The sequence below is a fragment of the Dermacentor albipictus genome, chromosome 1 (assembly GCF_038994185.2).
Source record: "Dermacentor albipictus isolate Rhodes 1998 colony chromosome 1, USDA_Dalb.pri_finalv2, whole genome shotgun sequence".
In the NCBI taxonomy this organism is placed as follows: Eukaryota; Metazoa; Arthropoda; class Arachnida; order Ixodida; family Ixodidae; genus Dermacentor; species Dermacentor albipictus.
In genome coordinates this window covers 100,502,354-100,518,221 of record NC_091821.1, presented here as the reverse complement: position 1 = coordinate 100,518,221, position 15,868 = coordinate 100,502,354, and the positions used below count along the sequence as shown (strand labels likewise).

At 45.1% G+C, this 15,868-nt stretch overlaps 1 protein-coding gene across 5 annotated transcripts in view; it reads right to left on the bottom strand.

Moving 5' to 3' along the window:
- Positions 1–4,087: 4,087 nt before the first annotated feature.
- The window catches only part of LOC135906173 (PH and SEC7 domain-containing protein-like), a 380,272-nt gene continuing 368,491 nt past the window's right edge, over positions 4,088–15,868 (bottom strand). For all 5 annotated transcript variants that reach the window (XM_065437428.2, XM_065437431.2, XM_065437433.2 and 2 more), the window contains 2 exons: positions 7,721–7,864; positions 4,088–7,357 (listed from right to left, as the gene is read on the bottom strand). In XM_065437428.2, coding sequence (XP_065293500.1) covers positions 6,986–7,357; positions 7,721–7,864 — 516 coding nt within the window. In that variant the 3' untranslated portion in view covers positions 4,088–6,985. The remainder of the gene's footprint in view (positions 7,358–7,720; positions 7,865–15,868) is intronic.

Here is a 15,868-nt window from a genome sequence, read left to right as displayed (position 1 = left end):
AGCGAGACGCATCTACGTTCATTCTAATGCTGAAGCTACTTTTGTAGACAGTGCAGTATTTTATTTAGCAACGCATTATCAGCGGCGACAGGCAATGGTAGACGTCTAAAAACTTATACGTTAATAATGTATCATTTTCGAATTAACGTTTTAATCACTTGTCTCAGAGCATCGGGTGGCGATTGCGGAACTCAGGCCGATCAGTGTTTAATGCACGGACTCCAGGCTAATCCCAGTTTCGAGAACTTGCAGGAAAATACATTCGCGCTCCACTTAGTTCCCTCAAAGCCTTGCTTGCGTGTACCCGGACGAAACTATGTAGAATACCAAATGTATTTCGTGCCATATTTACTGGGGGTCAATTATCTCGAAACCGGTATACTGGCCTAATAATTCCTACAAAATGGACGCGCATCAAGCAGTGACTGGCTTCAATTTCCAAGTTGCAACGCGTGCCCTAAAGAAATTAACCCGTAAATTGGTGGTGAATTTTGTACGATTAATTAGGCAAGTGAACGCCGCACATTAACCGATGTCCATCGCAACCAATTTGGCGACCAAAAAATGAAACGCACCTCTACAGCAACGTCAAAAAGAAACGCGCACCGAAGCCAGGTCGCCCCGAAGGTGATGGATGCAAGCACGCGCTGCCGCCAGAACGCGACTCCCGCAAAATGCATATGTCCGCCCTGCCATGCGTGGCGCTCGGTCGCAGCGTCCGCGCAGTGATCGCGCACGCTTCGGCTGAGCGGAGCTCGATCGGAGCGCGACTGGCATTCAGCAGAGGGAGCTCGGCCGTTGTTCTCGCCGGTGCAACCGACGCCAAGCAACCAATACGGTTCCCGGAGAATCAGCGGCGCGACCACGCAATGCTCGCAAAACGATCGAAACCTCGAGAGGTTCTCCAAGACTGCTTCACGCTATAGCGACAGAGCTGGAAGCTCGGGCCTTCCGTATACTGAGACAGGCAAAACGCAAAAATGATCAGATTAAGCAATAAGTGAACCGATTTGAATGAAAACTGTCGCAGTTCATACAAATACTATATATATATATATATATATATATATATATATACACGACAGCGTTAGAGTATTTCTTTATTTAGTCTCTCAATGTCTTGAAATATTTACGAAAGCCGCAAAACTTCAAGAATGGAGCATCAAGCTTACGACTGATGCCCCATGTGTAACATCCAATTATTTCCTAATGCCAAACTTTAAAACCAAACGTAACAAAAAAGTTTCTAATTTTGCCACCAAGATTACAAGTCCTTGTAAAACTGCTGTGACAAAACTCCTGTGTGCTTTACACAACTTTGATATCTGCTTTTCTTGTCAATTTCATATTTCTATTTCTCTCCAATTCTGCAAATAAATATGCAACAGTCGCCTACCAGCCTTACGGACACGGGAGGCATCCGCAACAATAAACGAATAATCGGACACTCCGGGAGATAAAAAAGAAGAAAACGGATTTTAACGGTGAAATTAAATTTGCTACAGCTCTGCGTTGTGCTTCAACGAAGGAATACCTACTTGAAATTTCGTGGTGGTCGAGGCCGCGGGACTGTTTCGGATTTGCCCGTCACGCAACCCGAGGTGCGTTACCTTGGCTGCGCGACGTCGTAAATTAGGCGCTGTCGCGAGGAATCAGTTTGAGGCTTTCTGCCTAGAGACAGGCTTTCGCCGTTTCGTGCATTCGGCGAACAAACCTGGCAGTCATGCGCGGTAGCTGTGGGCTGTTGAAGGGACACTAAAGGCAAATACTAAGTCGACGTGGACTGTTAAAATACCATTCCAGAAACCTCAAAGCACTTGTTTCGTGCCAAGAAAATACCTAGTTTACGAGAAAATCGCGTCTGAAAAGTCCGCATACAAGGGAAATTCAAAACGCCATCAGTGCCCTTTACTGCCGTCGATGAGTGAGACGGCTCCCGATAGAATGTGCTACGGTTATTTGCACAAAACGCGAACGCGCGGCCATGGAGAAATCGAGCCAAGGCAGAGAGTTGGATTCGCCGCTGCACCTGCTCGTGGCGTAGACCGTGCGGAAATTCCGCGACATCACATGAACGGGGCATTCTCTGCTACTTGCAGCTTGTGCGAGTTTCGCGAGTTAGCAGAACCAGCGCAGCACTACGCGATAACGAAATTGTACTGAAACGCGGAGTGGCGAAAACGAAACCTTTCGACCAGCCGCGTCGCTGACAAGGATAAAGCCAATGAGTTCTTTCTAAATCTGTAGTAGAACGGGACAAGAAGCATTTTTTTTCGTCTTATAGTGAAATGCAATTATCTTTTTATCACGAACAGTTGAGTACTAGTGACAGAATTATAATGAGGAGTGCCTTCATCACTGGGCTAGTACTTGAATGTCCCGCCGGAGTCTCTAATTGTGTCCTGTATTTACCTCAACTTCTCGGTTACTAAAGCTCTGTGCGCGATAATATTCGTCTTAGACATTCTCGAGCACTAACTTATTGTTTTAACTTGACTTAATATTTGCCTTTAGTGTCCCTTTCAGCTCGCTGACCCGAGCTCCACTTTTACGGCCGTCAGTTTATGGCCTGCGCGTGTGACATCCTGCCCGATTACCGTTCAGTGGCATGAACGCGGCGAATTTCCCGCGGCAGCTTGCCGCCTGCTACCACACCTGGCGGCGCCGAACAGCGTCATCTGGTCGGAAGTCGGAGACGAAAGTAGCGGTTTGCTACCGAATCGCCGAAAATTCCTTCGCAGCGGCCATAGGGAATGAAAAAAGCCGAGCAGTTGCCTCGCCAAGGAAAGTGAGGATACGGGCGACAACCTCAATGGCGGCAACAGCGGTCACGGCCGCCCGTTTCCGACATCGCGCGAGCCAGTGCCTGAAAAATCTCGCGACACACGGTGCGGCGTCCAAAATTTTGGCCGCAATACTGGTCCTATGGACTAGGTGGCGGTGCCGCGTGGACGTCGGGGTAATCGAGCAAATGAGGCGTCCTAAAATGGGCCGTTGACTATAAAAGTTCTGCTCCAACTGGCCTAAACAGTTACCAAAAATAAATTTGCTTTAGCTAGGTACAGCCGTTGCTCAATGACAGACAGCACTTCCATGTTTTGACATGTACTTTAGTAGTCAGGAATGCTTTCCGCGATGGCGTGACAAGTAATAATCAGGGATGTAAAATGTGCAAGCAAACGCCCTGGTAGTTATATCTCTGCAGCAGCTAGCTCCCTCAAGATAATGCCTAGAATTCTTACTCTCCACACCTTTTAGAATAATAACCTGCTGGTATTTTAAACGAGAACAACCTACTCAAGCTACTGCTTACCCTAGGGCTAAAAATAAATGAAGATATGTGTCAAAACACGCACAAGACTTTACGAACAGTGCTCACACATACTAACATATGCAGCAAAGGGGGAAAAAAGAAATATTAATGTAAGCATTACCTCCTATCTCCTATCAAGCATTTTCCTGTTCCAACACCCTTTACTAATTAGCCAATTCATACTAAGCACATAACTGCACACAAGTGTGCTACAATCTGGACAGGTTTTAAGCTTAGATGTGTGGCATAGTTGTCCCAAGAACATTACTGAAACAGTGTGTTGTAAAAGAATGCTAGTGCTAAAATGACATGTCCAAGGTGGTGTCACAGATGTAGTATGTGGTCTCTTTTCTGCTTCAAACATTTCTCTGGTATTCTGTTGAACAATCAGCTTTGATTTTTTATACCTGGCTTGGCTAAGAACGCTTGAGCCACTTGGTGTGCATATTACAATCTAGCTTTTCACAGAGGTAGAAGTGACTGCTTATGTACTGCAGCTATACTCCCAACAAATTAGGTATTCTTCAAATGCTGAACTGCTGTTATAACTAAATCCGATGCCACAATATCAAAAATATGTTGACACTGGAAGTCTAGTCTAAATGAAGAAAAAATCCTTCCCGCACATAAATTAAGAGATGTGTCTTTAACAAGATGGTTTCTCACCCAGCTTAACTGGCAAGATGCTTCAAGCAATAGTGGCAGAACAGCAGCTGCAGTTCAGTGAGAAAACCCACGAAGACGTGTTGTTCAGCAAATGCATAAAACAACCTGTAGCAAGGGGCTAAATTTATTCAGATGGCATAAAAATGCCATCTGCAGCAAGAAACTGTGCATACTAAGTGGTTTGGGCCAAAATGTTAAGTGAGTATCACCTTGACATTGACAATGATGTCCCACAGCTGCATGCTTAGCCAACAACATAAACCAGCTGTCAATGTAAATATAGAGTAATGACAAAATCACGTTGTACTACCAGTCACTTGCAATCTGCTCCTAAAAACAAAAACCAGCCATCCATTTTGAGCTTTTGAGCTCATACAAATTCTATCTTCCAATTTTCTGAACTTGTCTAACACACATTTTATACCTATAATTCACACCTCACTTTGCACATGTTTTTTTTTTCTTTTTGGTCAGATTTTTGTTTGCACTTCAATCATTTGATATTTCTCATAGTTGATGAATAACACTGACAACTGTCCACACTACTTGTGGAACTAGTTACATCTCTTAATACATGTCATAATGCTCAAACTCCACCATAAATGAAGATAGCGGCATGTTCTAAGCATTCGATGCATGAACAGGCTTGATTGATGACTAGGCGGGAAAACTCGTCGTTCACACTGATTGCAATGAGTTTCTGGCTTTTCTGGCCAGTTCACAGTACGTGAGACGAGCGTTGAAAACATGCAAGGTAGAGGGGGCACTACAGGATGTCGGCAGGAACACTTTGTCTTTCTGCCTTACTGGCACTGCTGGCATGATGCCAAGCTAATTATTGCCTGTGCGCAGCACAATTTATGCTCACATATGGCACAGCAAAATGGCATACGGTGAAACATAAAAACACGATAAAACAGAGACACGAAAGCAGCAAAGCACAAGCAGCCACTCACTGTTACACAGCCAGAGAAAATTAAGTCTCGTCTCATCCCTTGCACTGCAGGCAATCAGTTGAATAACGGAAGAGACAGAACTGCACTGCTCTTAGGAAAACTGCAGCTGTGAATTTGGTCCAAAGAGTTGCATGTAACAATCATTCCTTCTAAATGCAAATGTAGTCAACACATATTTCTGTAAGTGCACACAGGATCTTCCAAACAAAGCACTATGCAGTAAAATAAATATGCATGCATCATGGCATTACCATGTGCTTGCTTTTGCTTAGGTCATGGTGATGCAGGAGTGAGGTTTAAGAGGACGAATCAGCATTTTTGTCATTAGCAATCTGAAATTCCTAAAATTCACAGCTGCTGCAAAGTTTGTCCCTTTAAACAAAGCACAAATTAAAGAAACAAAAGCATGGTAGAGAAAAATAAACAGTGTGCAGAAAGCACGAAATATGCTGATATCCAACTGACAATCCCAAAAGCTAAGATTAAACAAAGGGTTATAGAATGTCCCTCTAAACACTTTGAGCATGAAGAGTGTAAAACGATGCATCATTTCACAATGTTTCTGCTGAAATCTGACAGAACATTCTCCCATCTTCCAAGGTATACAATGCTCAAGGCACACTCCCTTAGATATTAGGCATGCAGCACTCAATTTGTATCATGGCATGGCAATACTGGCAACAGGATTTAAAAAAATAAAGGATAGTGTCAACCTTCCTTTCTATCTTGAACACTATCTTAAAAGTGGCAACAAGGTTAAGTATATCAGATGGCTAATTGTTGCCATCAATCTCGCACAATTCACAATTTAAAAAAGAAAACGTAATAAAAAAGGAAGCAAAGGGCAGCTCATATGATTCAAATTGACATTCCTAGCCAGGTGCAAAATCAGTAATGTATGATGACAAAACATGCAATTAAAGGTCCTTCAACATGCTTCTCAACGTCATGACCCCTGTGGATTGGGTGATACACATTTTGAAGCTTCCCAGTGAAAAGAGCGCAATTTTTAAAATAAGTTGTTGTGCAGAATGCATGCCACACACCAACTTAAGAGCCTGGTGCTATGTGACTCTGGTCACTTGTTCACGAGACTAAAGTTGGTCCCAATCCTCAAGTTCCCTCTTAGCCTTCCTAAAAGGCCTTTAACCGTATCCTGGAATGAGGTTGTAATGTGCACTCAGTGTAAGCAATGACAAAGAAAGAACAAAAGCAAGAAAGCAACCATCATGTGCATTGCTCTAAACTCCAAGAATGATAAGATATCTTGCATGCCACATTAATAGGTATTTTGGAACAAGTATATCACTGTTTGACATCTGCCTGTCTTCAGATTTTGTTTCTCAAGATGATTCTCTCATTATATCTGTCAACCTCATGCTACAGGCATAGAGTATACAAGGAGGAGAAAATTGTTTTACTGAAGAGAGTTGCACTCATAGTTTGGCATGATTTGACCTTAAATATAGCACTCACTATAAACACGTTCTATGTATAAAATACTATTTACAGTTATTAACAGCAGTGAGTGCCGCCCAAAACTCTTTCTCAAAAACAATAATGCTAAATAAAATAATCCTCCAAACAACATTCATTCACACACATAATGAGTGCATATGTGCCATAAAATAAAATCTTTCAAAAGAACAGAAAGATCCTATATAAATAACAAGAAAAGCTACAAAAGAGCTGAAGGTAAACCTGATCATTCAGCTTTTTCAAAGTGCCTCAGACGTGCAGCACACAAAACTTAGTAATGTACACAATATATTTACCAAAAGATACTACGGGTTTTCCTTTGCAAGTCTTGAGGTACAACACTTCCAACCTGCAGCAGCCTTTTTTAAAACCAGCTTTCTAAGCTTACAGGAAACCTGGCCAGCAGTGCTGTTTGCTTGAGATTTAGCCAAGGGTTGTGGCCTGCAATGCTGCGATCTCTAAAAGGCCCACTACCGGCTGGTTATGTGCACCTGCTTCTATTTATTCGATTGAATGTCGCTTTTCCTGTATGTTCTAGCCACATGGTAGGAGTTCAGTGATGCACAGCACTTTATGTGCCTAAGTCACCACCCTTCTGTACTGCCGTTCGGTAGCTGTACCTATCCTGTGCTATTCGCTTGTTTCGCGCAGCCGTTGGGGAACTTCGGGGAGAACACGAACTGGCCACTGATGGTGATACAAATGTGGGCGAGGATGACCCAAGTGCAGGAGAGCTGGGCAGAGCCTTGTGGGAGGGTGCGGGCTGCTTAGTCCGAGATGGTGATGCTGGTGATGGGTTGTTGGCACACCCATGACTGCTACCATGATTCTGCTCTGGCTCATCCACTTCGCCAATGCTTGTCTCGACGAGTGCTGGTACAAGCTCAGGATACTGCGCCATCTTGGAGCGCAGCAGGTAGGCGTAGGTGCGGTATCGCTTGAGCTAGAAATGATGCCACAGTTGTGATCAGTGGGGCTTGCGGAGCCACATGCTCTGGAAGTCGTTCTTGTTTTCAAAGAGCAGCTTTATCCATGAAGAACATTCTTAAAAATGGACTATAGTACATTACTGGGCACAGGTATGAACACACACAACTTCTCCATGTCGTAGCTTTGCCTCCTCAGCACAGCAATTGACACATGTATGGTGAACATTACAAGTGAGAGTGGCACAGGATATTTACTACACAGCTAATTTGGCAATTAGATAAAATAACAGAGCCAGTTCCTTCTCTGCTATCTTGACTATTGCTAAAGCTTCTAAAACAGCATAAGAAAATCCTCTGCAAAGGTAAGCCAAACTCACCTCATTCTGCAAGAAAGACTCCTTCTCAACAAACTCGGCGACAGTTCTAGACTTGGCACCTTTCTCTGGAGCATTAGCAACATGTTCCTCGAGCTCCTTCTCAAGCCACACAATGCGATTCTCGTGGTCAGTCAACTGCTCTCTCTGAAAAATACCATAAGATAAAGAATGCCCAAGGTAAAAAATAGTGAGTGAAGAAAAACTTCTCTGCACCTTTTTTGTCAAAGGATGGAAACTTGGCAGTCTAACAGTTGCCACACTCATACCCAACTTGAATGAATTAACAAATGAAAATTGTATGACAGTATGCTGAAGATGAAAAAAATTCATTTCGAGACAAGACAGTCTGTGGAACTTATGGCAAGCAACGGGTGCATGAAATCAGATGTGAAGCTGCATACACAAAACAATAATGTGAAAAGGAGATTAAAAGAAATCAATAATATGCAAACAAAAGAAATAGTTTCAAGTCCTACAAGACAGCATCTCTCTGACTGGACAAGGGAAGCAGTTTTGTTATTTATGTGCTCAGGGATGGAAGCAGCGAAGGAAGTTTTGGAACAGCTCGGGCAGCAGCCAATTTGGCACTTTGGAGCAGCTTTGAAGGATGAATTGTCCGTTTTGGTGCAGCAAATATGTGTCTTGGAGCAGCTTGGTAAATATCAATATGAGTGAAATACAGGTAGATTAGACAAAGGTGCTCTTTATATAACTTTGCAGAACACTGTTAGGTCACGGCAAATCAGTTTTGTGGAAGCCCGCTAGGTGAAGAACGTTCATGAAAGCAAAAAAATTGTCATCCACCTGACTGTAGAATTAAGCTACAAAGGAAAGCCATATGGGTTTCTCAGAAACCTCCATTAATGAAATACCGGATACCCCAACGAAATGCGACCAAGAAAAAAAATAACTGAATGCTTTCGAGCAAATAGCGCCCAACTCTTAAGTTGCTACGCTTTTGTTGATGCTAGTTGAGTTTTTCTATTTCTTTCTATTTTTTTTTTTCATTGCGAGCAAGCAACTAATATTTAAGTTTAACATGCTAACATTTGTTACCTTACTTATTCAATACGGTGCCAATGCAAAGGTTGCGGAATATGTCGAGAAATGACGGATAACAGCGTATATAGCAACCTAGGGTCTCGTGTGGTTCTTTCTTCCAACAAAACCAAAAAGAAAAGGAAAACAAGAAAAAGCCTGAGAAATTAAAAAGAAAACTTCACGTGACAATGCGTCCCCAAGCCATTAATAAAGGTGTTCTCAGATGTAAACATTATAATCTAAAACCCTGTGTATATTGCGAATGTGCAATCCTGGGCCACGGTCTTGGAACAGTTAAGAAAGCGAACCGTTACAAGATCGCGCTACCTAGCAATTGATAAGGATCGAAGATGCTTGCCAAAAACAGCCGACATGTTAAGCAAAAAGTGCGGACGCTTGTTGGCAGCGCCCCTACTTGACCAGGTTTGCATAAAGATTGATGCAATCTTTGGCGCGCAGAAAAGCGTTGTCATATTCATAGCGGCGTTTTAAATCTTTCTTTATTTAATTCACGCCCATTCTTATTGGTTAAAATAAAGGTCTTCATGAATCCGTGCCGCTGTGCCGCAATCATCACCATCTGAGTCTGGCTCATGCGCCCATGCCACACAAAGCCCATGCCATGTGCAGCCAGCCTGGGGCCGGAGCGCAAGCAGTGGCAACGAGGAAGCAGTTCCAGTTGTTCTGAAGCTTCAGGCAGTAAAGGTTGTCTCTTGAACGGCTCTTGCATGCTCTATCGCCTCTGAGAGCCTCATCTGGCCACTGGCTCTGAAGCCAAGGCCCTGAGCTCACATATGGCGCCCGGAACGTAGGGTTAGCTGGTCGTGCTCAGAAGATAGGCATCAGGGCTTCTCGTTTGTTAGCAGGGGTTTCTGGCATTTTGACGGTAGCGGTTGTGGCGTCTTTCATGGTTGGGTTACCGCTTCTTGTGTGGCGTGAGTTGTGTGTACATATCTTTTGCGTCTTGTTTGCCTGGTTTGTGTTGTCTGTTTTTCCATGGAGACACACTCTTCGGCACACAAGGCAGTATCGGAAGACAATGAACAGCAACCCAGATTCTCGACTGTGGCAATGCTGGAGCCGGTGAAGCCGGTGAGCAACAAGATGCGATGACCTCGTCACCTTTGGGCCAGATCACCGCGTTGTGCCAGACTTTAACGGCTCGGCTCGTGGACATGGCCACCACCACGTGCATGGGTCACGAGCACATGCAGCCTGTGGAACTGACAAAGCTGACAGTGGATATTCCAACGTTTAGTTATCATGATGCCGGGAAATTTGTCCCCGATTTTCAGAGTGATTTGGCCCTCTACAGAACCGTTTCGGTTGTCTCGGAGCTTGACTTGCTCGAATGAGTCCTGCCCATTGCTCTTCGAGGTACCGCAGCACAGTGGCTGTGCCTGCAGCCTTCATTCATGTCCTGGGACCAATGTGTTGCAGCATTCCGAGCGGAATTCTCGTCAGTAGACTACACTACTGCATCCGACATGAGCTGGACGCCCAAACGCAACACCCAGATGAGGGTCTGTTAGTATATGTTCGGGCCACGGAGGAACTCTTTCGAGGCACTGATTCCAGTGCCACTGAGTCCACTAAGGTCTCACATGTTTTGCGATGGTGCCACCCTCGCTTCAGGCCTTATCTCTTTGGCCATTCCTTTTCCTCCCTTGAACTTGTAGGCTTCGCCCAGAAAATCACGAAGTCGCTCTTTTGGGCACAACACTATGCTCCACCACAGCCTGCCGACATTGCCCTCGAGCCAGCCTGTGCCTAGAGGGAGACAAATACTGGCACAGTATTCAGCCATGAACTTCCATGACGGCCCCGGATAGAGAACTCGGAGTGGAAACTCTCCATGGTGGGCATCCCTGCAAGACAAGGGATGTCCACGATGACTTCCCCCGCCCTCAGACCAGCAACGAAATCCTCTAAACAGAGGAGGTCCTTCTTGTGCCGCTTATAGGCTGCAGGCGCCAAGAGAGTACAGGGAAGATGCATAACAGGTTGGCTCATGCTACAGCTGTGGTCAGCATGGACACTACCAGCATTAGTGTCCAATGATGCCCTCGACTCTACGTGTTTCCACCCAGGGAAACAGCTACGGCCCGTGGTGGTAACGAGCTCCCCAACACTGCCGAAGGCCAAAATTACCGAGGATGAGCAAAGTGCCCTTTTTTTCTGTTTGCCGAAGAACTTGCCTAGTTCTTTCCCATGTCTAATGGGTATTGTTCTCAATGAAGTGTGGTACAAATTCACAATGGCATGTATGAATGATGTCATCATTTCATTCAATCTTGAGGAACAACTAGAACACCTTGCCAACGTTCTTAAGGAAATGCAGAAAGAGGGGCTTACTGTAAACACCAAAAAAATCAAATTAGCATGCTCAAGAGTAGACTTGCTCAGTGTTATTGTGGACGATGGCCAGCTTCATCCTTACGACTCAAAGCTTCGCGCCATTGCAGAATACCCTTGCCCACATGACGTCAAGAGCTTGCAGTGTTTTCTGGGAATCATTGCACTCTACTGTTCTTTCATAGCACACTGCACAGAGCTCACGGTTCCACTTAGTCAACTAGTGTGCAAAGGCGTAAAATGGAGTTGTAGTGAATCCAGGGTGTTGGAACAAAATATTTTTCGTTCCGATTTTAGTTTTGTTACACTGAAAAATGTCAAGTTCCAATTGTTCTCCGAAAAAAAAAAAAAAAAATCAGAGAGATCCGTAATGGTTCACAACAGCTTTGGTTCACATGTAAAAATCTTCAAAGCAAGGCAATGATAAAAGCAGTATTTATTTTTCGCAATACGTGCATTATGAATTCTGAGATCATGCTCAGTGCCTTGACTCAAGGCACTGAGGATGATCTCTGAAGCAGCACGTCATCGAGTGTACTTGCTGTTACGATCAACCTGCAGGGGTAAAATTTTCCCAGCCCGCTGCTGCTGCGGCGGGGGTGGCGATCTTTGGAAAAGCGACCTTGGAACCCTTCCCAGCTCGCTGCGACGAGTCCTTTTGTAAAGCCAACAATGAGTCTCCTCGTACAGCCCAGTGGTGCCGGCAAGGCTAGCCGTTCGGTGGACCAAGTATTGTTAGTTGATTCGCTGTCGCGTTCATGGTCTACTTGGAGCAAGAGAACTCCAGGAGGTGTTTTGTGCTGCTTTCTCACGGGCCCCAGAAATTGTCACAGACAATGGACAGATGCGGCGGTAAGCTGCGTGGTCAGCTCTGAAATCAAGAGGCGCCTGCTTGGGTCAAGTGTATCAACCCCCGTCTATGACGACCCACTCCCCTCGGTGTGTTCCGTGAAACCAAAGTGCGGAAGTGTGCGTGTGAACCCTCCCCCTCAAAGGCGGGTCCACTACGATGACTTTGGGATGCTCCCATTGTACAAAGGTTGAACGGCAGTTTTCCCTCACCTAGGCATCTAGGGAGGACAGAGGGTTTTTAAGCAGCTGTTTCCGCCTCTTCGGTGTGCTTTCTTTTTCAGCCATGCTAGACTGATGAAATGTAACATTCTTCACCTTTCATGTAGATACTGTAAATAAATCCCATATTCCTTGTTCTCGATGAGAACAAGTCCCTCCCTTCAACAACGTCCTTAGCATGGATGAGTCGGACGACGGCATGGGCCAGCTACCATTTATTTCATGCCCGACCCCAACTCTTACATTGCAAAAATGCGAGACCACTGTTCCGACATAACAAATGAACATAAATGAACAACAATACTTCAGTAACAATACATTGTACGTGTAGAAAACGAAACAATAAGCTCTTCAATGTGCAAGCACTGGGTTTTTCTATGATGCTGATCTGCTAGTGTACCGAGCGGCAGGCTTGGATTAATGGACCACTTGACCGGCTATCATCCGCACTATTCCTGCCCAAGATAAGCGCTAATGCTGACGTCGCCTGATGTTGGTTGTTTCGGATTGCCAACTTCCCCATTGAACTGAAAACCGATCAAAAATATTTCAGTTTCACACAAAAACAAAATAATAAATAATGTTTCGGTCATGTTTTCGTTACGGTGAAAAATAACGTTTTGTTTCATTTCTGTTTCTGTTCTGTACTGACACACTGGGTGATTCTCAGCACAACGCATTTAGAACACTGACCAGTGCAATTGCCGAGAGCACAGCTCTAAAACTTCCCAACTTAAGCAAGCCGTTTGTGCTATAAACAGACGCTAGCAACTATGGTCTAGGCACTGTTTTACTACAGGAATTCGAGGGGGAGTTGTGTGGCCAGTTGCGTTCACAAGTTACACTCTTAACACCTACAGAAAAAAATTACACTAACTGAGCATGAATGTCTTGCCACTGTATTCACGCTTAAAAAATTTGACATGTACTTGGACAGTGCCTCTTTTACTGTCCATACAGACCATATGGCCCTTACTTCGCTGCAATGTTTACAGAAACCAGGAGGCTGCCTTGCTCACTAGATATTATTATCGCAATAATATAATTTTACCATTGAACATTGCACTGGTGCACAAAACAATATTGCTGATGCACTCTCACGTGTGCCTATGACCGAGCCTTCTTCCTCCCAGGAGCCACCATCTCTTGTTGCTGCTGTTGACACAGACCCGTGATGGAGTATCTTGGTCAATAGGAAGTGCCTCCACAAAGTGCAACACAAAGACAGCCTCTGCCAGCATGTCCTCACACAGCTAGGTGGCTCCAGTGTGCAAGCGTCTACCATTGCCGAGTTCGATTCTTAATGTACTCGCTGACGATGGCCTTTTGCTTCACTACATTTCACAAGTTGACAAGCATGATGGTAACTCCCCCTTTCATGTAGTGATCCCAAAAGGTCTCAGAACAGCCTTCATTAGTTGCTTCCAGGATCCTGCTTTGGCTCGTCACAGTTCTGCCACCAAGTCTTATGATATGTTATGTTAGACTGCTACTTGGCCAGACATGCGGCAGGACGTTTTATGATATGCACGAAGTTGTTCGATTTCTTAACAAGTAAAACTATGTGGTGGTCTACCACCGGATTTGATGCAGTAAAAGTAAAAGCCCCTGGAAAATCACCGCGTGTGACCTAACGGGCCCCTTCCACTGTACTCCATGGGGAACCCTATTGCAAAAACCAGCGCCACTAGGACCCAGTGCGCCGGATTATGGGCCCAGTGCAGCGCGCTGGACGCTGGGGCGCTGGGAAGGCGCGGCGTACTGGGAGGCACTGGCTACTCGTGCGAAAAACAGCTCTAGCGGGTTAAATATGCGGTGCCTGGACACCGTATATATTTTTTTGAATACAGAAAGCAAGGAAGAGCGCTTTAGTGCAATAAAAAAAAAGAAGAAAAAACGTACAAAACAAAATTGCTCCGACAAGGATTCGAACGACCGACCTGCAGATCCCAAGCCCGTCACTTTACCACTACGCCACGCCATCACACGGAAGTTCACGGATAATTTGCCATGTCAAAGCCGAGAAGCAGTTTGTTTCGCAGAGCTACGTCTCGTACAGACATGGTTGATGCGCTATCGCCCAGCAACTAAAACTCACGCCTGTACCAGAAATAAAAAGTGGCTGTGTGTATTCAGCAGTATGCTTCGAAGTGCCACAACATCGATTTTCACTTGCGGTTGCTGTTTTAACTACCCGCGCCGAGATCGCTCCCCACCGGAGCTTAGGCCTAGCGTATCCGCCGAGTCCATCCTCTGGGAGTGTCTAGGCGCAGGAATCAAGAAATCTAACAAGGATAAATCACTCTCTATGTCAGCTTTCGCATCGATGTTCTTAAATAAACATTTTTTTCATGTCTACAGTGCCAGCATAAGAAGTGATGACCGCAGATGTGACGCGTCATAACCACAGGTATGTGTGCTATCGCCGAAGGCTCCCATCCCAGCACTAGCCCGCGCTTCTCTGACGAAGATCTATGACTAGCCAGGCGTCTTGACTGAAAGGCATCACTGCACTAAGGAAACGGTGCATATCCTTTGCGTGAAGAACCAGAAATGGCTATCGAAATCGGCAGTAAGAAGCCATACACCATCCCGGGTCGGCGGTTCATTTAGGACTTTTTTTCAAAGTTAAAACAGCAATTGCAAGTGAAAATCGATGGTGTGGCACTTCCAAGCACACTGCTGAATACGGACAGCAACTTTTTCTTTCTGGTACAGGCGTGAGTTTTAGTTGCTGGGTGATAGCGCATCAACCATGTCTGTACGAGACGTAGCTCTGCGAAACAAACTGCTTCTCGGCTTTGACATCGCAAATTATCCGTGAATTTCCGTGTGGTGGCGTGGCGTAGTAGTAACGTGTTGGGCTTGGGATATGTAGGTCGGTCGTTCGAATCCTTGTCGGAGCAATTTTATTTTTTACGTTTTTCTTCTTTTTTTATTGCACTAACGCGCTCTTCCTTGCTTTCTGTATTAAAAAAAATATATACAGTGTCCAGGCACCGCATATTTAACGCGCTAGAGCTGTTTTTCGCACGAGTAGCCAGTGCCTCCCAGTACGCTGCGCCTTCCCAGCGCCTTCCCAGTGCCCCAGCGTCCAGCGCGCTGTACTGGGCCCATAATCCGGCGCACTGGGTCCCAGTGGCGCTGGTTTTTGCAATAGGGAAACCACTACTTATTGGTGGTCACTGACCACTTTACAAAGTGGGTTGACTTATACCCATTGCGTGCACTTACTTCACAGAAAATCTGGCACTGTCTCCTCAATGTCTTCTCGCATTTTGGCTTCCCACCAAAACTGATAACCGACAACGCCACTTACTTCACGAGTCGCACACTTGCGAAGGCATGTTCTGTCTTTGGCATCAAACACAAAAAGACAAGGCCACGCCATTCACAGGCTAACATTACCAAACGAATCAACAGAATACTTGAAGTCAACGCTTATGGCACATACATACCACCAATCATATGGAATGGGATGCTAAGCTCTCGGAAATGGCATTTGCGTCGCATACCATGGTCAAAAGATCCACTGGTTTTACACCTGCATATCTACACTTTGGCAGGGAAATTTCATTTCCACTAAACCATACCTTAGTAATGTCACATTCGGCCTATTCCGATAACCACCATTTCGTAAATGCATGACATACGAAGCTTCTAACCGCTATCACTGCTGCT